The 24,269-nt window shown below is 31.8% G+C and overlaps 2 protein-coding genes across 3 annotated transcripts in view; one reads left to right on the forward strand and one right to left on the reverse strand.

The window, feature by feature from the left end:
* The window catches only part of LOC127698851 (apoptosis-resistant E3 ubiquitin protein ligase 1-like), a 232,153-nt gene that overhangs the window by 87,004 nt on the left and 120,880 nt on the right, over positions 1-24,269 (reverse strand). The gene's annotated exons all lie outside the window — the stretch shown is intronic.
* Positions 344-22,923, forward strand: LOC127698864 (BTB/POZ domain-containing protein 9-like). 2 transcript variants are annotated; one of them, XM_052202565.1, is made up of 12 exons: positions 344-426; positions 7,304-7,503; positions 8,473-8,608; positions 13,626-13,856; positions 14,463-14,727; positions 15,174-15,393; positions 15,902-16,021; positions 16,484-16,593; positions 17,155-17,344; positions 17,883-17,990; positions 18,626-18,704; positions 19,205-22,923. In XM_052202565.1, exons 2-12 carry the CDS (start codon positions 7,319-7,321, stop codon positions 19,433-19,435), a joined length of 1,875 nt encoding a protein of 624 aa, XP_052058525.1. In that variant the 5' UTR covers positions 344-426; positions 7,304-7,318; the 3' UTR covers positions 19,436-22,923. The 2 variants fall into 2 exon arrangements, with proteins under 2 accessions (XP_052058525.1, XP_052058526.1); XM_052202566.1 differs by lacking the exons at positions 344-426; positions 7,304-7,503 and adding an exon at positions 7,651-7,683.

Consider the following 24,269-nt stretch of genomic DNA (forward strand, 5'->3'; position numbering starts at 1 on the left):
AAATCTCAGTGATGTATTTGCTTTATTTGTGATGTTATATATATGTGAATTCCATGTCAGATCGTTTGTGATGGTAACGCCAAGATACTTAGCTTTGTCTGTTGATTTTAATATATGATCATGTAGTGTGTATTTAAAGATGATTAAGTTCAGATTTACTACATATCTATTCCTCTATAAATATCAATGAATATATACTGATGTTTAAAATTTAAAATCCTTAGGGAGTGCTCCTTAAATAGGTAATATACCAGTAACAGTATCAGTATGGTGCATGGGGGCGAATATATGTATATCTCTTCAGGGTACGAGAAAGTAGGCGTCTGTTTAATAACATTACAAGTACAAAATGTCGGATTGTTTTCATTTTGATTGTTGAGGAAATTTTCATGTTCACTGATTTTTGCACACCATTGTCCGATATATGCAAGTATTTTTAATATATTGGACACTGTTTTTCGTATTTGAATAATGTCAAGGCGATTATGTAGCACTCAAACTTGAAAATATTGTTGAAGGGTACCGGTCGGCCCCTGTTCACCAACTAATTACATGTATTTCTGAACTCTACGCTTCTTGTGCGATGGTTATACGAAATAGCATGCTTTTTAAAAAGTTTTTAACATGAATTCAACATTGATCTAATACGGAGCTCATTAATTAGTTACCGGCAGAAAGATTCATCCTATCAAATGCCAAAATTATGGACATAACTAATGCTGTGTTTACACCAAAAAATTTACTCTAGTACAGACAACCCTGTGCTGTTGGAAATGTGATTAGGCCTAGCATTTACTAGATATATAGAAAATGAAAGTTTTAAGTATATATCAAGTGATGCTAGACCTTAAAATTTTCCAACTGCACAGGTTTGTATTTGACATGTTTGAGCAATTTTCGAGGTGTACATGTAAACAGAATCTGTGTCCGTTTTTCCCCGATTCATGTTTGCCCTAGTACATGTACCTGTTCGCCCATGGTCCATTCCCCCTGATTTTTTTTTTTTTTTATTGTTGTCTTAGTTGCATAATGTTTTTTATTTGAACAGAGTATGTTAAAGTTGGTTGAAAAATTAGCCGAATATTTGTATTGCTGCAACCAAATAATTATTTTCCTTTGATTCACATAGTAGAATACTGGAATACAATGTATTCATCTTTATTGATATTTGTTAACAATTTTAATAATTCTAGTCAGTCAATTTATGCAGTATAATAATAAATGAACTTATAAATCCTTTTCATGTTTTACAATTCGTACATCCTTCTCTTTACTCATTCAAAGCTGACTAGTTTATCAAAACAAAATGTTGATTATATTATTAATTCATCAAAGACAATTATTACAGTAATCATTGAGAATTATTATGAACAATTAATGCTCAAAAACACGCCATCAATTTTAAATATTTCCATGCGTTTTCATGAATTTCAAGAATTTGTACCATATATATATATATCTGAATAAGTTTATTAAACTAAAATACCTTAATATTAATATTTTTTAATAAAAGCAGGGAGAACTAACCCAGGGCAAATGGACTATATGGGCGAACGGACCCGATACCGTGTAAACACAGCCATCTTTGTCCATTTGTTATCATGAACCTAATTCAGTGGCAGATTTAAGGGGGGGCACGTGCCCCTCAGTTGGGGTCACCAAAAAATTTTGTAACATAATTTTATTGACACTGAATCTGCTTAATTAGCATGATTAGAGTGGAAATTAAGTCACAGCTTGATTAATATTTGACTTCGGAAACTGGCCGTTAATTAACCTGAGCTTCAACATGTGTCATTTATGACAACTTATCGATGGGTGTGTAAATATTGACACCTGTGTGTAATGTCTATATCAAACAGCATTTATGTAAACTACATGTACATGCTGATTGGAATACAAATATTTTTATTGGTTTTCTGGGGGGTTCATTTTTTTCTTTTTTTGAAATCTTCAATTGCACATTATTGCACATAGCAAGAAATCTTCAGTTGCACAGTATTACGCAATAGCACAGTATTGTACAATAGCACAGCATTGGGCAAAAGCAAGAAATCTTCAATTGCATAGTATTGCCCAATAGCACAGTATTGCACATTAGCACAGTATTGCGCAATAGCAAGAAATCTTCAATTGTACAGTATTATGCAATATCACAATATTACGCAATAGCAAGAAATCTTCAGTTCCACAGTATTGCGCAATAGCACAGTATTGTACAATAGCACAGTATTGGGCAAAAGCAAGAAATCTTCAATTGCATAGTATTTCCCAATAGCACAGTTTTACACATTAGCACAGTATTGCGCAATAGCAAGAAATCTTCAATTGCACAGTGTTGTGCAATAGAACAGTATTGTGCACTATCACAGTATTACGCAATAGCAAGAAATCTTCAATTGCACAGTATTGCGCAATAGCAAGAAATCTTCAATTGCACAATATTGGGCAATAGCACAGTATTGCACAATAGCAAGAAATCTTCAATTGCACAGTATTGCGCAATAGCAAGAAATCTTCAATTGAAAACAAATGCAAATGTTTTACCCAATTTTGATGGGATTAATTAAGTCTTTAATTTTTGGGGGTTCTAACCTTGTATATTTTTTTGGGATATTGGGCCCAATTTTTAAATTGGTCTACATTGAGGTCAAAAGGGTCCAAAATTAAACTTTGTTTGATTTCATCAAAAACTGAATTATTGCTGCTGTATGATTTGCTGAATCTTATTGTGCATTTAGATTTTTATACGACCGCAAAAAAATTTTTGTGGTCGTATATTGGTATGACGTTGGCGTCGTCGACGTCGTCGTCCGAAGACACATTAGTTTTTGCACTCTAACTTTAGTTTAAGTGAATGGATCTCTGTGAAATTTTACCATAAGGTTCAATACCACAAAAGGAAGGTGGGGATTGATTTTGGGGGTTATGGTACCAACAGTTAAGGAATTAGGGGCCAAAAAGGGGCCAAAAATAAGCATTTTTTAGTTTCCAGACAATAACTGTGGAAGGGTGTATGGATCTCTCTGAAATTATACTACAAGTTTCCATACCACAAAGGGATGGTTAGGATTTGCTTTGGGGGGTTATGGCTCAAACCGTTTAAGAATTAGGGGCAAAAAAGGGGGGAAAACAAGGTTGTCCTGGTTAATGGACAAATACTTTAGTACAAAACATAATTTAAAGCAGTGTAAGGGAGATAAATCAAATACATCATTGAAATTATCTCCCTTACACTGCTTTTAAATTATGTATAAAGTAATGGTTATGAACAATTAAGATAATTTAAAACAGTGTAAGGGAGGTAATCCAAATACAACGTTTTGGTTACTTCCCTTACACTGCTTTTAAATTATGTTTAAAGAAATGCATATTTATAAAGGAAGACCAGTAAAAATATCTGCAAATGTTGCATCTTTTTTTTTACAAAAAAATCCATTTGAAAGATTTGACACTATATTTTAAATTCTATTATAAAATTGATTAAGTTAGCACTATGGTAAATTTAAATGGGTAATTATGGTTGCAAATTCCATTGGAAATTTGAATTGAGATTATGACCATATCTTGAGGGAAAGAATTTTTTGGGGGAAAAAAAGGGGGGGGGGGGGGGGGGGTAAAAAGAAATTGTGGGAGGTCAATTTTTTCTCATTTCAGATTTCAGAAATTAAAAAGAATTATTCTTCAAATATTATTTTTTTTTCAAATTTCAAATATTGAAAAATTTCAAGAAGTAATCTTTAATTGCACAGTATGGCGCATTAGATTTGTAAAATCTTTGACCACATTTATTTATTTGTTATGCCGAATCTAACCGTGTATTTAGATTTTTAATTTTGGGTCCAGTTTTCAAATTGGTCTACATTAAGGTCCAAAGGGTCCAAAATTAAGCTTTGTTTGATTTTAACAAAAATTGAATATATGGGGTTCTTTGATATGCTGAATCTAAACATGTTTTTAGATTTTTGATTTTGGGCCCAGTTTTCAAGTTGGTCCAAATTGGGGTCCAAAATTAAACTATGTTTGATTCCAACAAAAATTGAATATGTGGGGTTCTTTGATATGCTGAATCTAACCATGTATTTAGATTTTTTATTTGTGGACCCCGCTATCAAATTGGTTCATATTGAGGTCAAAAGGGTCCAAAATTAAACTTTGTTTGATTTCATAAAAAATTGAAATATTGGGGTTCTTTGATATGCCAAATCTAACCGTGTATTTAGATTTTTAATTTTGGGTCCCGTTTTTTAAATTGGTCTACATTAAGGTCCAAAGGGTCTAAAATTAAACTTAGTTTGATTTTAACAAAAATTGAATTCTTGGGGTACTTTGATATGCTGAATCTAAACATGTGTTTAGATTTTTGATTATGGGCCCAGTTTTCAAGTTAGGGTCCAAAATTAAACTTTGTTTGATTTCAACAAAAATTGAATATATGGGGTTCTTTGATATGCTGAATCTTACCATGTATTTAGATTTTTTATTTGTGGGCCCGCTATCAAATTGGTTCATATTGAGGTCAAAAGGGTCCAAAATTAAACTTTGTTTGATTTCATCAAAAATTGAATTATTGGGGTTCCTTGATATGCCAAATCTAACTGTGTTTTTAGATTTTTAATTTTGGGTCCCGTTTTTTAAATTGGTCTACATTAAGGTCCAAAGGGTCCAAAATTAAACTTAGTTTGATTTTAACAAAAATTGAATTCTTGGGGTACTTTGATATGCTGAATCTAAACATGTGTTTAGATTTTTGATTATGGGCCCAGTTTTCAAGTTGGTCCAAGTTGGGGTCCAAAATTAAACTTGTTTGATTTCAACAAAAATTGAATATATGGGGTTCTTTGATATGCTGAATCTAAACATTTATTTAGATTTTAGATTTTTGGTCCAGTTTTCAAGTTGGTCCAAATTGGGGTCCAAAATTAAAGTTTGTTTGATTTCAACAAAAATTGAATATATGGGGTTCTTTAATATGCTGAATCTTACCATGTATTTAGATTTTTTATTTGTGGGCCCGCTATCAAATTGGTTCATATTGAGGTCAAAAGGGTCCAAAATTAAACTTTGTTTGATTTCATCAAAAATTGAATTATTGGGGTTCTTTGATATGCCAAACCTAACCGTGTTTTTAGATTTTTAATTTTGGGTCCCGTTTTTTAAATTGGTCTACATTAAGGTCCAAAGGGTCCAAAATTAAACTTAGTTTGATTTTAACAAAAATTGAATTCTTGTGGTTCTTTGATATGCTGAATCTAAACATGTGTTTAGATTTTTGATTATGGGACCAGTTTTCAAGTTGGTCCAAGTTAGGGTCCAAAATTAAACTTTTTTTTTTTGTTTGATTTCAACAAAAATTGAATATATGGGGTTCTTTGATATGCTGAATCTAACCATGTATTTTGATTTTGGACATTGGACCATGATAGGTAAATTAAAAAAATTAAAGTTCTTAGACCAGATTCTTTCTGTGTCAGAAACCTATGCTGTGTCAAATATTTAATCATAATCCAAATTCAGAGCTGTATCAAGCTTGAATGTTGTGTCCATACTTGCCCCAACTGTTCAGGGTTCGACCTCTGCAGTCGTATCAAGCTGCGCCCAGCAAAGCATTTTATTCTTTTTGACCCTGTTTTCAAATTAGTTCATATTAAGGTTTGAAGGGTCCAAAATTAAACTTTGTTTGATTTCAACTAAAATTAAATTTTTTGGTGTTTTTTTATATGCTGAATCTAACCATGTTGTTAGATTTTGGATATCAGACTATTCTAGGTAAATTAAATGTCCCATTTCAAATTTTTAAGATCTTTGACCACATTTATTTTGTGTCAGAAACCTATATTATGTCAAAAATTTGATCACAATCCAAATTCAGACAGTATCAAGCTTGAATATTGTGTCCAAACTTGCCCCAAATGTTCAGGGTTGGACCTCTGCGGTCATATCAGGCTGCGCTCAGCGAAGCATTTTTTTACCTGTGCTTTTAATTCACACAGCGAATGAGTGATCACAAGCTCAGAACTAATATTATAAAGAAATTAAAATTCAATGACAACTTTCTTCATTATTTAATTACTTTGCAGCAAAGACTATCAACAATTCTGATTTAGAATTAAAACTTGACTTAATTTACGTTGAAAAAAGTAATTTTTCACGAGTCAAACGTTCAACTGTATGCTTTATTTACTATGTAATATGCATTTATGAAATTGTCTTCACCAGATTAGACACTTCATCGTAAAATGCAAAATGATTTCATGCTAAATTATTATCTGTTATATTCAAACATATTTATAGCTAAGAAAATTATAAACCCTGTGATTTCCTTTCAATTTAATAAACAGAACGAATCCTAGAAATGAATCAGGAATTACTTGTATTTTAGTATTGTCATGAAACTTCCGGTTTTATTTCTTCTTCAAAATCGAAAGAAACGTTAGCAATGAGGAACTTACCATTTGAGTCATTAAAATCATTTCAATTTAAACTGTTGCATTCCATTAACTGTTCTTGAAAGTTTTTAGAAAAAGGGAAAGAAAATTCATGAAGTAAATGCGATGAAACAGTCAACACAAGTTCGTTGATGCTTTGAATCTAGTGTGGATAATTTAGACAGTTTGAAAAAAGGGGGTTTTAAGTCATTTCAAAATGACCGAAATTGCGTTAAAAAATTTCCGGATCCTTGGTAACTTGTTACTGGTTACATTCACTGTTTAGATTATCACAATAGTTGCAGAAATTATTAATAAACTAATGTTTCAACTCCCTCGGGCAACCATTCAGCTTCGAGTAATCCTGATGAACATCATGAAGGTAAATCCAGAAATGTGCTTCGGATGCATGAAATTTATAAAGTGTTGTTTTCATTTTTTTAAAGGCATCAGTTTGACTTTGAGATGAAGAATAGCAATAAAGAAGCTGTTCCTTTGCTTTGAGTATCAGTTGTGTGTAGCTATTGATAGATCATATACATTATGTACACATGTATCCCTTGTTTTTAATTAGATATATAATACTTTAATTTTCCCCACCCAAACAAAACCAGGACCGTGATAAATGATGTATATGTTTGACTAAAATATGTAGCAAAACTGTAAATTAATTATTTGAATATTTAAAACAAGCAACAAGGGCTTAACTGAGTCTGACAACACACAAGAAGAAATGAGTACATTCAAAAAGTACCTACCACCTTGTATGATTAATTACTTTGAAAATTGCATTATTTTCTGAAAAATGTTAACACCAATATGTTATTGTATTAAAAAATTACATGTATGACGGTATGAATAATTATTTACTTCAGAATTAGGATGACATAATGTGTGACCACAGACATTTACGTTCTCCAACACCGGCTGGTATAGTAGATCATGTGTCATCTTTATCTGAAAATCTTGGTGAATTGGTAGATAGTGCTGATTACAGTGATATTACATTAATCGTCGAGGATGACAAGTTCCAGTCACATAAAGTTATATTGGCTGCCAGGTCTGACTATTTCAGGTAAGAGGTCATACCTGTCTGCCATAAAGTTATATTGGCTGCCAGGGTTGACTACTTCATGTAAGAGGTCGTACCTGTCTGACATAAAGTTATATTGGATGCCAGGTCAGACTATTTCAGGTAAGAGGTCATACCTGTCTGACATAAAGTTATATTGGCTGCCAGGTCTGACTATTTCAGGTAAGAGGTCATACCTGTCTGACATAAACATGATAAATTTATACCGGCTGCCAGGTCTGAATATTTCAGATTAGAGGTCATACCAGTAACCTGTCTGGTATTTTAAAGACTGATATCACCGCTAGACATACATGACTAGTCAACACTAATAGTTGGTTATATCATTGTTTTAAGGGTCGTCTGGCTAAACTTTGCTTTTCTTATGAGTTATCATTCTTGAAGTGACAGTCTCGTACATGTATGCATAAAGCAAAATAGAACAGTGTTCTGCAGACATAAAAAAATCTCCTGCCTCTGATAAGAAAGTTTATGACAAAATATTATTACTTTATAATATAAAAGCTTTGATCTTGAGATTAAAGTCATATGATTCTTTAGAACTAACAAAAAATTTGAATATGTTTTATATTCTTGAATGGCTAAGTTTTACTACAAAACATGTGTACATAGACCTTCTTTTAAAAGAAAATCCTTTATTTTATCCAAATCTTTTAAAATGCACTGCTATTCATTGTGAAGCAAAAACATTGCAAAGGGATAAAAGATACATTTTGGTTGTTTGCTGTCTCTATAACATATGCCCGCTATTTTATGTTATTCATATGACAATATACTATTTCTGTTAACAGTCAATCATGAAATACTTCTGTCTACAGGATGCAGGCAATAACACATGTAAAGAAATATTTAAAATGTTACATGAATTTGAAATTAAAAGAAACACAGTGAGAGTTAGACGATAGTCTTAAAATAAATTTTGTGTGACATAATTTCTATTTATGTTTTCAGAGCATTGCTCTTTGGAGGTATGAGAGAATCTCAGCCTGGTACAACAGAGATTGAGTTAAAAGATACATCATCTACAGCATTCAGTGTATTGCTGAAGTATATTTATACAGGCAGGATAAATCTACTGGAAATTAAGGTAAGTGCTGCTATGAGATGAAGACTAGGAAACTTCTGATGTGACAAGTCTAAACTTTTTATACGCCCGTTTATGGGACGTATTATTGTATACCGTTGACCGTCTGTCCGTCCGTCTGTCATCAACATGTCAGACATTAATTCAAAAACGCTTTAACCAATATGCATGAAACTTTAGTGAATTGTTTACATCTATTAATGTGAGCTCCCTTTCGTTTTTTATACTTTTAGGATTTACAATTTCCGATTTTTGGGGTTTTATTCATTAAAAAAGGGGGGATTTTCCAGTTTTCGGACAATAACTCAAAAAGAATTTCACCAATTTGCATGAAACTTTTGTGAATTGTTCATATCTATTGACGTGAACTCCCTTTCGATTTTTGTAATTTTAGGATGTACCGTTTCCGAGTTTTGGGGTTTTATTTATTAAAAAAGGGGTGATTTTCCAGTTTTCAGACAATGACTCAAAAACAATTTCACCAATTTGCAAGAAACTTTGGTGAATTTTTTTATTTCTATCGACATGAGCTCCCTTTTGATTTTTATAAATTTCAAACTATACGTTTCTGATTTATGGGGTTTTATTCATTACAAAAAGGGGGATTTTCCAGTTTTCGGACAATAGCTCAAAAATGCTGAATTTTTTATGAAACTTTGGTAAATTGTTTATATCTATTTTTGTAAGCTCCCTTTTGATTTTTATAAATTTTCGATTTTATGTTTCCGAGTTATAAGATTTTATTTGTTTATAGTCTGACAACAGATTTACTAAGTATTACGCAACAGCAGAGCTTCCAAAACGGTCGTATTTTCCGGACATGACCGATAAATTATAAATATGACTTGTTGTGCCAAACCTGAAATGGACATTTAACGTAGATTTGCCATTTTAACATAATTCAGAAAAAAATTAAAGTTTTGCGATCTTTTTGACCCGACCTTTTGCCTTAAACAGCCACATTTCCAGTCATAAAAGTGACATGGTGAATAAGTACTATCAAAACAAATCCTACTTTAATACCCTCTCATTACAATCAAGGTTAATTAGTTGTCAGACAGTTGAAATTTACCTGTTCAGGTAACAGGTAAACTAATATGTACCGGACATTGATCGGTCTATTTGAAGTTATTTTTATAAATTTCAGCGGTTTGCATCTAATTAGTTTAATCAAAAAGATTTAAATTATCAAAAATATGTATATAAATATGATTTGATGAAAATTTTTAAAAGGTAGTTATAAAGATTTTAAGTGAAAAAATCGTCAGGACCACGTTGTTTGAACAAAGTACATGCGTGCGCATGTGCGCAGTTGTGAGATTTAATTATGCATCCAAATTCTTCAAAAATACTAAAATTGTCATTGATACCTTTATCTAACGTTTATTTCAAGTATTTTCTTAAAGAAATAATGTTGGAAGAAGCTACTTAAACTCGATTGTGCTTTTTAAATGTACACAGATTTTTCGTATCCTTCTCTGGTCCGTGTTTTACCATTGTTAAGTCAACATCCGGTATGAGGAAATGTACCTTCAAAAACTAAAGTAAAGATTTTGACAGGGATGATTTTGCACAAATAAAGATTCTAAGGCAGATATTAGTACGCTAATGATGCACACTTCTAATGATGCACTGTCAATTTAACAGTTTACGTCAGTACAGCGAATTTGTATCAAAAGTCAAGTTTAATATCGTTTTTAGGTCAATCATTCATTGTTTATATGATGCCCAACTGATTATCATGATTGCCTTTTGTTACGTAGTCTTAAGGGATCAAAATCGGGATAAGACAAAAAATGTCTAGCTAGCACAAATATTTTTTGGAAGCCCTGCGCAACAGCACAGTGTATTGCACAACAGCAAGAAATCTTTCATATAACCAATTTCAAGTTCTTTGACTACATTTATTCAGAAACCTATAATATACCAAATGTTTAATTACAATCCAAATTCAGACCTGTATCAAGCTTGAATATTGTGTCCATTTTTGCGCCAACTGTTCAGGGTTGGACCTCTGCGGGCGTATCCAGCTGTGCTCAGACTCAATCTTTTTCTGAATTTTTAAGTCAGATTATACTGGTCAGAAGTGATTTCTGTGATGATATTAAATGAAGAGTAGGGAACTACTGAAGTGATTAATCTAAACTTTTTCCCCTCAGATTCATGCAAAGAATCTCTTTTAGAATTTTTAAAATAGATTTTACTGGTCTAAAGTGATCTTTTCAGGTCTGGTACTATTTTTATATGGCAGAACTATTTGACCTGTTCTTGATAACAATTTTTATGGTTTTTGGTTTTGATGTCAGACTTTACACATAACAAATCAGTGAAAAAATGTTTTTGTTTGTATCAAAATACATGAATTTGATAACTGTTAAATCAATCAAAATTTTTAAAGTGATTTTGAAGACAGATTTATAGCATGTTTCATTTTTTGGTATCGATAACATTTTGCCTTTTATCTTTATGACACTGGGGACCATTGGCTTTGTCCATTCTGTGCACTTTCCCACCATGAACGAGTGAAATGACATCAGCTGTAGTGTATGACCATTTAACAATATAATGAAAGCCATGACAGCATTCTCTAGTATTTAAGCTAGTCCTCACAAACTGGCTATGATGTGATATTTTTAGGCCACTGCTGTAGCGGAGGGGGCATTAAGTTTTACCCTTGTCTGTACGTACGTACATATGTTCGTCCGTACGTACGTCCCAAAGTTGGTTTCCGTTCTCTAACTTTAGTTTGCTTCAACCAAATGTTATAAAACTTATACACAATGCTTATTACCACAAAACACAGATCAAGTTTGAATTTTGGTGGCGTCACATTTACCGTTGCTGAGTTATGCCCCTTTACAAATGAAAAAAATGCTGAATTTTTTGTTTACGTTTTCTAACATTAGTTTGCCTCAACCAAATGTTATTAAACTTATACACAATGCTTATTACCACAAAATACAGATCAAGTTTGAATTTTGGTTGTGTCACTTCAACCGTTCTAGAGTTATGCTCCATTACAAATGGAAAAATAGGAATCTAATATCTGTTCTAAAACTATCAATGATGTAATTGTTAGAATTAATTTTTATACGACCGCGGTCGTATATTGGTATGTCGTTGTCGTTGTCCGAAGACAGATTGGTTTTCGCACTCTAACTTTAGTTTAAGTGAATGGATCTCTATGAAATTTTACCATAAGGTTCAATACCACAAAAGGAAGATTGGGATTGATTTTGGGGGTTATGGTACCAACAGTTAAGGAATTAGGGGCCAAAAATAAGCATTTTTATAACTTCCTGACATAACTTGTGTGTTAGTGTATGGATCTCTCTGACATTGTACCACAAGGTTCCATATCACACAGGGAATGTTGAGATTGATTTTGGGGGTAATTGCCTCAAAATATTAGGAATAAGGGGCCAAAAAAGGGGCAAAAAACAAGCATTTTTCTAGTTTCATGACAATAACTTGTGTGTAAGTGTATGGATCTTTCTGAAATTGTACTGCAAGGTTCCATATCATAAAGGGAAAGCTGTAATTGAGTTTGGGGGTAATTGCCCAAAACGTTAGGAATAAGGGGCCAAAAAGGGGCCAAAAATAAGCATTTTTCTAGTTTCCAGACAATAACTTGTGTTCAAGTGTATGGATCTCTCTGACATTGTACCGCAAGGTTCCATATCACAAAGGGAATGCTGGGATTGATTCTGGGGGTAATTGCCTCAAAATTTTAGGAATTAGGGGCCAAAAAAGGGGCAAAAAACAAGCATTTTTCTAGTTTCCAGACAATAACTTGTGTGTAAGTTTATGGATCTTTCTGAAATTGTACTACAAGGTTCCATATCACAAAGGGAAAACTGGAATTGAGTTTGGGGGTAATTGCCCAAAGTGTTTAGGAATAAGGGGCCAAAAAGGGGCCAAAAATAAGCATTTTTCTAGTTTCCAGACAATAACTTGTGTTCAAGTGTATGGATCTCTCTGAAATTGTACTGCAACGTACCATACCACAAAGGGAAGGCTGGGATTGATTTTGGGGGTAATGGCTTCAAAATTTTAGGAATTAGGGGCCAAAAAAGGGGCAAAAAACAAGCATTTTTCTAGTTTCAGGACAATAACTTGTGTGTAAGTGTATGGATCTTTATGAAATTGTACTGCAAGGTTCCATATCACAAAGGGAAAGCTGGGTTTAAGTTGGGGGGTAATTGTCCTAAACGTTTAGGAATTTGGGGCCAAAAAGGGGCCAAAAAACAAGCACTTTTCTAGTTTCCAGACAATAACTTGTGTTCAAGTGTATGGATCTCTCTGAAATTGTACTGCAGGTACCATACCACAAAGGGAAGGCTGGGATTGAGTTTGGTGGTGATGAATCATAAGGGGGTTCAAAAAATTTGGGGGGGATATTTTTTTCTTTAAAACTTTCCATTTTAAATTGGTTATTTCTGATTTATATATAAAAGCAAATAATAATGATATGGTTTGAATAGGAAAATTAAAAAATTTTAAGTTCTTAGACCACATTCATTCTGTGTCAGAAACCTGTGCTGTGTCAAATATTTAATCACAATCCAAATTCAGTGCTGTATCAAGCTTGAATGTTGTGTCCATACTTGCCCCAACTGTTCAGGGTTCGACCTCTGCGGTCGTATCAAGCTGCGCCCAGCGGAGCATTTTATTAAAATTGGAGTTATCTTCCTTTGTCCATAATTGAGGTTGAATCAACTACAATTATGGACAAAGGAAGATAACTCCAATTTTAAAAATTAATTTTAACCAACTACAATTATGGAAAAAGGAAGATAACTCCAATTTTAATTCTTACTTAAGTTGCCTCAACCAAATGTTATGAAACTTATACACAATGCTTATTACCACTTCTTGAGTTATATCCCTTTATAATGTTGTATGCAAGCGGGTGCATCATCTGTGTCCATGGGGACACATTCTCCATTTATTTGTCTCTGTCTTCATATAGTAATCAATATTATACTATTTACATTGTATATATATTTATGTTTTACAGGAAGAAAATTTATTGGATATACTTGGTATGTCACATCGGTATGGATTTATGGAACTGGCTTCTTCCATCTCTGACTACTTGAAGGCTATCTTGAATATCAACAATGTTTGCCTGATTTATGACATTGCTAATATGTATTCTTTGATGTCCTTATGTCAAGTGTGTAAAGAATTTATTGACAGAAATGCCTTAGATATTCTTCACGGAGAAGCATTCCTTACTCTGTCACAGGTAAGGCTGGACTTACAGCTGTTTCAGTTTTCCACATCCTGACCGATACTTTGTGGTGGCATCAGTTTTATGATTTAAAAAAAAAGGTTGTGGAATTCAAGGGGAAAAAAATTAATAAAAAATCAGATATATTGAGACTAATGAAATAAAGTTTTGAGAGAGTTAGTACAATTTATTTAATTGTTTTATTAATATTATGTAATCATTTTTTTATTTTCTATATATGTTATATTATGTCTGTCACGAGAAATTTTGTATGTGGAATTATTAGATGATGGAAGTATTATTTAACAAAACTGTTGGTATCCTTATCAAATTGCTTTGACAGAAACTATGATTGGAATATTTTTTAACAAAACTGTTGTAACCCCATTAAATTGCTTCAATGGATGAAGATGGATGATGGTAAAACCTTAAAGAAAGTTCAACTTGATCAATATGAAATAAAGTAGATTGGCAGTAAAATAAACATTTTATTGCATTGAAGACCCATTGGTGGCCTTCGGCTGTTGTCTGCTCTATGGTCGGGTTGTTGTCTCTTTGACACATTCCCCATTTCCATTCTCAATTTTATTTATTAATCATGTTATTTATCCTAATTTTCAGGGTTCCGTAAAGGATTTGATTTGTAGAGATTCATTTTGTGCACCAGAAATAGAGATATTTAATGCGATTGTTCTTTGGGCAGACCACAATACAGGACAGGATCCTACCCCTATCTTAGATGCTATACGCTTGCCACTTATGAATATGCAAGAACTATTGAACAAAGTGAGACCTACAAAATTAGTCTCACCTGATTCTATCTTGGATGCCATCAAAGTTCAAACAGAATGTAGGAACATGGAACTGAAATATAGAGGACTTCTTGGTAATATAAAATAGTGATCACTAATTTTCGGTTTTAAAAGAAAATAACATCTATAGGTCACCATATGATCTTTAACATAGAGCCATGTCATAAAGTAATCTTGTTAAGCTCAAAAACAAAATGAAAGGCCTATTGATTTTGCATTAAATTAAAAAAAAATGTTTACTGTAGACAAAAATCAGTTCAGAATTTTAACTTTTGTTGATAAAACATAATAATATTGGTAGTGTTAGAAAGAATATCTATAAGATATAATCATTTAAACTTAGAAATCTTTTGGTATTTTGTGTTGTTGTGTAACTGTCTCATTAATGTATGCCAACATCTTTTATTTATGTTCAGATGATGTTACTATTCAATTGTTTTTGTCTATCTAAAATCCAAATAACTGAAATTTATATAGCCATGTCTAATAAGAACATTACATGTTTGTATTTCTTCTACAGTTGTTGATGACAATGTAGCTACAACAAGATTTGGAGCCCAAGTAATGAAAGGTGAGATGAAACAAGCCCTGTTAGATGGTGATAGCAGTAACTACGATTTAGACAGAGGTTTTACCAGACATCCTATAGATGATAACTATGAGGCAGGTGTTGTGATTAAACTGGCACAACCGTATATACTCAATACATTTAAATTGTTACTATGGGATCGAGATATGAGGTAAGTTGAGACAAACAGAGTGCCACTTCTTAATTATCTCCCTTTTGTTTCACTACGGTAATTTATGATAATTGCTGGTACAAGATATTTGTATAATTTTGCTCACTGCTAGTAGATAATAACTATTATTTTGCTTCACTACTGGTAGTTAATGACTGTATAATTTTCCTCATAAATAGTAGCAAATGACTATAATTTTGCTCACTATAGCTGGTAGTAAATAACTGTAAATTTTGATCACTACTGGTAGTAAATAACTGTATAATTAGTGAACAATCTACAACTGGTCAATTGTATGATTTTTTTTGTACAGTGTTCAGTTGTCAATAAATTTTATAATGCAGTATTACCATACATTTCAAAACTTTGAAAGCAAGGTTTAAAAAATAATTTGCATTGAAGACCCATTGCTGGCCTTGGGCTATTTTTCTGCTCTTTGGTCGGATTGTTGTCTCTTTGACACATTCCCCGTTTCCATTCTCAATTTTATTCTTTTTAATTTTTGCAGGTCTTACTCATATTTTATTGAAGTATCAATGGATGACAAGGACTATGAAAAAGTAATTGATCATACCAAGTTTCTGTGCAGATCATGGCAAATTCTTCATTTCCCTCCAAGGGTTGTCAGGTAAATGATTTATTAAGCAACTGTCTAAAGCTTGCGAATTTTTAAGAATGTACCAGTAGAAATATTAGCATAATTGTCAAGTCTCCAAATTTAATCTGCAGCCTCACATCATTTTTTCAACAAATTTCCCCTATTGACCAGTCTTCTGAAGGGAGGTCAGAATCTTACCATTTAGAAAAAAATTCAGTTTTTGCTCAAGCACTAGGAGCAGCTCTTGATTTACTATTCATGTCCTTCTGGTTTTCTTTCCAATTAAACAAGATTATTAAAAAAAAAACTCTAAAAAGGAAACATTTTTGTGGTTGATATTTGATAGATTTTCAAACAAAAACACTGAAAATGCAATGGATCTATTTATACAAACATCTTTAGATCATCTGTTTGCCTGAAAACTTATATTTTGGGCAGGGATATAATTATTGATATAACACTAGCTAATTGTACATCTTGTTAATTTTGTAGGTATGTAAGAGTTGTAGGAACACACAATACTGTCAATAGAGTGTTTCATTTGGTTGCCTTTGAAAGTCAATACACAAACAAACCTTTCCAGTTGGAACAAGGATTAATTGGTAAGTATTCACTTTGATTGATAACTGTTGATATTTGATACAGCAGTAAACTCAGATATTTTCCTCAAATAGGATGGAAATGGAATATAAAGGAGAAAAGATAATTGGTGTAATGTTAAATTTTCATCATTAGAAATGGTCACATTAAGAGTCTTATAGTTTTGTGTGCCATTCTTTTTACATGAACTCAGTGCCATTTAACAGTGCCATATAAATATGCTCGTGATTATTTCCATGTCATTTTGACATCACTGTTTAAATATTTATATCCCCACTCAATTGAAAGGGTGGGTACTGGTTGACTTCTGTTCTCTCTCTGCCACTCAATTTTTCAGCAACCAGAAGTCATAAATTTCAATCCGGTTATGCCATATCAAGACATATTTTCAGTTCCCTCAATGTAATAGTTCCTGTTAGCCATATACATATCTTTAAATGTCATGCATATATAAATGAAATTTTCATCACATTTCTTTGACTAGATCTTCACAGTTGACTCTTGTCAGTTACTATATTGTATTATATTAGAAAATATAATAAATATTCACCTATATATTTTAGTGCCATCAGATAATGTTGCAACAATAGCAGCTAGTGCCTGTGTAATAGAGGGAGTTAGTAGAAGTAGGAATGCTCTGATCAATGGAGATATCCGACATTATGACTGGGACTCTGGATACACATGTCATCAGTTAGGAAGTGGTGCTGTCATTGTTCAATTGGCACAGCCTTATATTGTTGATTCTATAAGGTAACTTGGTCACATTTGTTCATCAATAAGTAATAAATCTTAAATTGTTGAGTATTAATAGAGCAGGACTCTAATTCTCAGTAAGTGTTAATTTCCTTAGGATTCCTACTTTACAAGGGATAAAGCAAAAGGAAAAGTTTATGAGGACAAAAGAGAAGGATGGGAGTTATTTGCTGTCTCAGTTAGGTTGGACATACCTCTGTGAACATGTTATTTAATATACGCTTCTACTTAATTCGTCCTGAACATGCATGAAATATTTGTCACTGTACGTTAAGCAACCAACAATCAATCATTAACTGAAAGAAAAATGTAGATAACTGTAAAAACTGTTTTACAAACATAAAAACCCTTTTGTATTAATGTATTACATTAAATGGCTTGGTTAAGCATGCTATAATCCCCCTTTTAGGAGATAATGGTGCATTATACAGATAGGAGGTTTAAAAACCTTTAATAAAGATTAGGTTTTCACACAGACAAATATGAATATACTTCTTCTTAATGATTTTGTAATACCTGTATATATTGATTTTAGACTACTGTTGTGGGATTGTGATGACAGAAGCTATAGTTATTACATAGAGGTGTCCATTGATCAGAAAAACTGGCACATGGTTATTGATAAGAGGAATGAGCCATGCAAGTAAGTATTGGAATTTCCACGTAAGCAAAGCTAGCAGTCATCATGATTTAATTGTAGGGTGCGAACTCTTCAGTTTGTGGATAAGGCCTCACAGCAACTGTTAAGATGTGCAATAAGTATGAAAGCAGTGTCTATGATATTTAGTTATTTCCAATACTTCACAAAACCTGAACAAGTTTTCAAATTTTGAGATACAGTGAAATAAGTTGTAGCAGTTTGAGAAAATTGACATATGCAACACTAGTTGAACTTAGCAAACTAATGCCTGTCCCAAATCAGGAGCATGTAGTTAAGTGGTCGTCATTGGTTCATGTCTGTCATACTTGTTTTTCCTTAATTGTTTTGTTATAAATTAGGCCGTTAGTTTTCTCAATTGAATTGTTTCATATTTTTCATGTCTGGGCCTTTTATAGCTGACTATACATTATGAGTTTTTCTCATTGTTGAAGGATGTATGGTTGCCTATAATTGCTTACATCCACTTTATTTGAACTTTGGTGGATAGTTGTCTCATTGGCAATCATACCTCATTTTATTTTTGAAAAAACCAAAATAATATTTTTTTTATTTCATAATGATAAGAGACAAATGTAATAAGTTTGTAAATTGCATAAACCAGTTTTATGTTTATTTAGGTCTTGGCAGCACATAACTTTTGAGAGAAGACCTGTAGCATTTGTTAAGATTGTTGGTACAAGTAACACTGCAAATGAGGTAAGATTCACTAGGGATGGATGTTAAGCTTAAAATTTAACAGAAATTTACTAATTTATTATTAACATAGACATACATAGATGCTTCATAAGGGTTCCATTATTTTGATTGGAAACAACCTGTGGTATTTTACCAATAAAAAACAACATCCATGACAAAGTTATAATAATGCATAGGAATATTTAAATCAAAACAAATCTGAAGTCCCGATTTAACTCATGATTTCTCTTAATGCATTAAAATGTTATTTTAATTATTGAATGCTTCTTTTTTTAGTTTTAAATGGTTGTAAATTGTTAAAAGGGTAGACTGTCATTCATTGGCGTATGAAGCTTGAAAAAATGTGCTTTCATCGATGTTTTTACACCCAAATAAAACTACAATTGAGCAATATGTTTATATGTTTCAATTTTTGCATTTACATGAAAATATTGAAGGAATTTGGAAATTTATATATATCAACCAATTTGTATAATAAAAGTGAACAAATTTTATTACAGGTTTTCCATTGTGTTCATTTTGAATGTCCTGCAGAGACTAGTATAAACATGTCAAACCAAGGAGGGGCATGTTCACTTCCCGTTAACCCAAGTGGATCCGCCAGTAATAATAGTATTCAAGGTCAACAAACACCAAGCTCTGAGAACTATATTAGTGCAGAATATTCCCCGCAGGATGCCCCAGAGGCAGACAGAATGGACACACATGATTCTAGTGATTCTGAGAGCTGACATGGAACAAAAAACCCAATCTGTTTAAATGGATGCCCATTGTTTCAGATGATTAAAAAAACTGACATGAAAAACAGAAGTAGAAGAAAATTTTTTAAGTTGTGTTTATGATATTGCTTTTATGCAAAAGGGGAAGGGGTGATCAAGCTTTTTATTTACATTTGCATGTATTACAGCTAGTGTTTGAAATTATGATCTTCATGTAGATGTATTTATATAAACCGCCCCATTGTACATTTGATGAGCCATTTATTTTTTTATTTTTTTTTTGTACATGAAAGTAGTATTTTCAGATGTACATAAATGCATTGCTTTGATAAGTTATTAATTTCATTGATAAAATTTCTCATTCAAGAATGAAGGATAAATTAGAATGAGAAATTGAGAGATTGAGAGATATAAGGCCTGCTAAATGAATATGAAAAAAAGAGTTTTGACCACACCAAATTGATTTTTAGTTACATGTATTTCAATTTCAGGGACATGGCCATAAAAAATCTGAGCAAACACTTTTTTTTTCTTTCTGATAGCACTTCTAAAATCAGAATATGATGTTGTTGTTTTTTTTAAGCTTGCTGTTTAACAATGAAAACTCCTGAATTGAAAAGGAATTAAAGGCATAGCCAATTATATTTCACTAAAATCCATGCAAAATTGATTTTTTTTTTGTCTTGAGTGCAATAAAAAAAAAATTTTCAATGATAAATATTATTTACCAAAAATTAATGAAAGAAGATCTGCAAAAACTTAAAATCAATTTAGTGTAGGCTTAAAGAATGTGAGGAAGGTTGTGCCAAATACTCTGGATTTAATTTTGTAAGTACAAATTTTTGTGGTAAGAAATATAGGATTCATGCTTTATCATTTGCTTTCATTAAAAGAATATGGAATTTTTATTTTGTTGAGAACTGAAATTTGCTTTAGGGCTGTTCCAAAATTGATTATGGTGGAGGATTTGAAGCACTCAAATTAATTAATTGTGGGTGGTTGCAGTTTCCTCAGATTAAAATTGAAATCTTATTTTATGGTTTAGAAAATGTGCCTCCCATATCCCCCATGTATTTAATTCTAGAACAGCCCTTAACGTATCTATGAAATTTGGTATTGTACGAATTATAATGAATCCACAGTATATTTTTATTTTTTTTGTGAAATCCATGACGGAGTTATATAAGATTGTCTGTGATATATATAACATAAAAGATTGTTTTCCTTATTGAAAAAAAAAATCAAAATCTTCATAGATTCTGTAGTTGTGATGAAGAAATGTATTTCTAGAAAAAATTATGATGCTGTTTTCACAAATTTTTTTTATGACCTCGGATTGCAGCATTGATTTTGAAAGGTTAGGGCTGTAAATCCTGTCAGAAACCATGAATTGTATTTAAGCTTTGGTACAAGTCTGATTTGATCTGGATAATTTTGAAATACTTTTGACAATGTGCAATATTTTTTTTTTCCATTGATGGTATATATGAATATTAAACTTAAAGATTCCATGGTACAAAACCAAGCATGAAACAGAATTGATAATTTAATCCTGTCCATTTGTGAAAAAGGTAAATTATTCAAAAGCTCTATATTTGGAAAGAAAATCATTTCTATATAAATTGCAAGATGCCTAGAATGTTCAACTATTTATTGTTCTAGTAATACTGGCAGTCAATACAAGTTATAAAAAAAACCACCAAACTGCTGTTGTATCATGCTGTTGCAAAACACTTATATTTTATCAGTATTTATATGAAGATACATGTACAAGTGCTATTTTTTTTTTTTTCATTTTGTGTCATTTTTTGTGTTGTTTATATACATATTGAACTACTGTAGTTTTATACATGTATGTAATGGCTAGTGAATTTTAAGAGTCTTTCACATTTTTCATTTTGCAGTCAAATTTAAATATATAATGAATAACTAAGTCAAAATATTAAAATCTACATTCCTGAAGATATTTATTTGTTTGGGAAAAAAACATTGCCTTGATTTTCAACATTGGTTTTGAGAATTAATTAATAATATTTATTCATATTGTCATTTTCATGCAAATTTATTATATAATAATGTATAGTAAATAATTTGATAAAGCATGATAATTGTGCCTTCTGGTCTTCAATTTTTTGTCAGTGATTTTTTTTTTAAAAGTTTTAATTTGATGTATCTTACACTATCTTCCCTTTTCAGTCATTTTGCCAAAAATGGCCCTACAGGTTAACAGTTGGGAACTTTTGTATATTAAATGACTCTTAATCTCTGTGATACTGTCTAAAAAATCTACTGAGTCAGAATTTTTACAAATAGATAAATTAAATACTGTCATATTTTTTTTTGATAGCTTGATAGGTTGATAGCAACATTTTTTGTAGTCTTGTTTTTGTGTCAATTACGTTAAACGATATTTAGGTTGTTTTTGTGTCAATAACGTTCACAAATCATATTTAGGTTCTCATCAACTCATAGAAGTTAGGAAGGGATCGATCTAAAAAAACATCCTTATCGGAACTACTTTCTCTCTCTTTGTTTTGGTAGTGATCAGTTTTTTGAAATAGTTATACATGCAAGAATGTCAAAATTTACTTCAGAAGAATTTACAGAAACATTTCCCCATTATTGACCTATAGATAAGCCCATGATCATTTTATGTTGTTTAAAAATATGTTCCTCATTTTAATGTGTATAAAACTATTGTCAATGCTCATGATTTTTTGTTTTGCCAGAAAATTTGCTTGCAACAATTTTTTACATATTTTTTTTTATTTCAAGAAAGATTTTGTAAACAAGAGTCTAAAAAATAAGTTGAAATTGTACAGATTTTTACCACCATAATTCAACCCTGAAAACATTATTCATCCCATTTAACAAGAAGATAGTGCATTCGGGTATTTCTCAAACTAGTCTGGTTTCAAAATTTGTAAGGAAAATATAATTTAGTAAGACTTTAATTAGTTTATGATTCATTTGAATACAGTTTAACTAACATGACTAATTGCTAAGATATACATAGGAAGTAGTATTTTGATAGAAATTTTATTCTCTTGTAAAAGGATAAAATCTGAAATACAATAACTACCTTTTAGATTTGTTGCACATTTAGGACAACAAAGTCAAGGTCAGGCAGAATACTTATCTTCTTCCAGACCTATTGTCTGAAGGTGTTATTTGTAAAATAAAACAATTGAAATAATCGTGTCTTGTCCAGTGAGTGCTTCTCATGATTTTTCTGTTACATTGAAAAAAAATTCTCAAACAGTAAAGTGATTCTGATGTTTTTCACAACTCTAGTACAACAACACTTACCTAGTCTTGCAGCTACTATCATTGAAGTAATTCATTGTGTTTTGAAACCTTTTATTTATGCAAGGATAAAAAAGGTCTGTTGCAAAACAATATTTGAACAGACTACCATATTTGATTTGTTTTTTTAGTAAAATAATTGTTTGTGTTACAATGTTAATTTTTCATATTTAATAAAACATTGTTTTATGTTTTGTTTGCATTTAAAATATGGCCAGTGTCTCAGATATTTTACTGAAAACAAGTTGGCCTCATAGGTTGCTTTTATATTGCCCCAAGTAGAGTTAATATGTACAGCAATGTAGAATTTATATGCTGTCAGTATAAAATGGTGTTCAATACGCAGTGAAAACATATTTTTATTCCCTGCACGTTGCCCTTCAGGATATTGTTATGATATCCATCCATGTGTCAGTCTGAAACATATCAATACTCAGAAACTGTTGGACGTATAGTTTTCATACTTGGTAGGATTATTTGTCATTATTACATTGGTTGCAATGAATTGCTAGTGAAATAAAAACTGATAATTTCACATGTGAAATAAATCCGATTAATTTCATTTGTGACATCATACAATAATAGGTGTTGTCGATGATGATCCATCAAAGCAAATTGTGAATGTGTAGAAAGATATAGTTCCTCGCATTTTCAACTTTATTTCCTTCAAAATGCCCATTGTCAATGTAATAAAAAGAATAACTATAAATCAATCAATTCAAATATCGAAAAATATTCAACTCATGACCGAACAACACTGATAATTAACTCATGAGCTACGCGTACGCACATTCATGAATTTATGTGTTGTTCGGTCACTCGTTGAATATTTTTCAATTAATTAATTATTCTATAATCATATTCTCTTTACCTTGCTTTATCATCAGTTTTATTTGACATTTTTTTAGGTCATGGGACTAGTTGTGTCTATTTCTTTAGTACTATAACAATGACATTCTGTGAACACACATTCTCTGAGTCTGTTTTACATAAAGTTGTCATACTTGGTAGGATTGTTCAACCATTTTTATACGACTGCAAATATTAAAATTTTTTTGGTCGTATATTGGTATGACGTTGGCGTCGTCGTCGTCCGAAGACACATTGGTTTTCGCACTCTAACTTTAGTTTAAGTGAATGGATCTCCATGAAATTTAACCATAAGGTTCAATACCACAAAAGGAAGGTTGGGATTGATTTTGGGGGTTATGGTACCAACAGTTAAGGAATTAGGGGCCAAAAAGGGGCCAAAAATAAGCATTTTTGTAACTTCCAGACATAACTTGTGTGTAACTGTATGGATCTCTCTGACATTGTACCACAAGGTTCCATATCACAAAGGGAATGCTGGGATTGATTTTGGGGGTAATTGCCGCAAAATTTTAGGAATAAGGGGCCAAAAAAAGGGCAAAAAACAAGCATTTTTCTAGTTTCATGATAATAACTTGTGTGTAAGTATATGGATTTTTCTGAAATTGTACTTCAAGGTACCATACCACAAAGGGAAGGCTGGGATTGAGTTTGGGGGTAATGAATCATA

The sequence above is a fragment of the Mytilus californianus genome, unplaced genomic scaffold (assembly GCF_021869535.1).
Source record: "Mytilus californianus isolate M0D057914Y unplaced genomic scaffold, xbMytCali1.0.p SCAF_4, whole genome shotgun sequence".
Taxonomy (NCBI): domain Eukaryota; kingdom Metazoa; phylum Mollusca; class Bivalvia; order Mytilida; family Mytilidae; genus Mytilus; species Mytilus californianus.

Bases quoted from the DNA above. Each gene is read 5' to 3' on its own strand.
- LOC127698864 (XM_052202565.1), top strand. From the start codon at position 7,319: ATGTGTGACCACAGACATTTACGTTCTCCAACACCGGCTGGTATAGTA. The intron at 15,394-15,901 runs GTAAGTTGAGAC...TAATTTTTGCAG, and splicing joins CTATGGGATCGAGATATGAG to GTCTTACTCATATTTTATTG. The intron at 17,991-18,625 runs GTAAGTATTGGA...ATGTTTATTTAG, and splicing joins AAGAGGAATGAGCCATGCAA to GTCTTGGCAGCACATAACTT.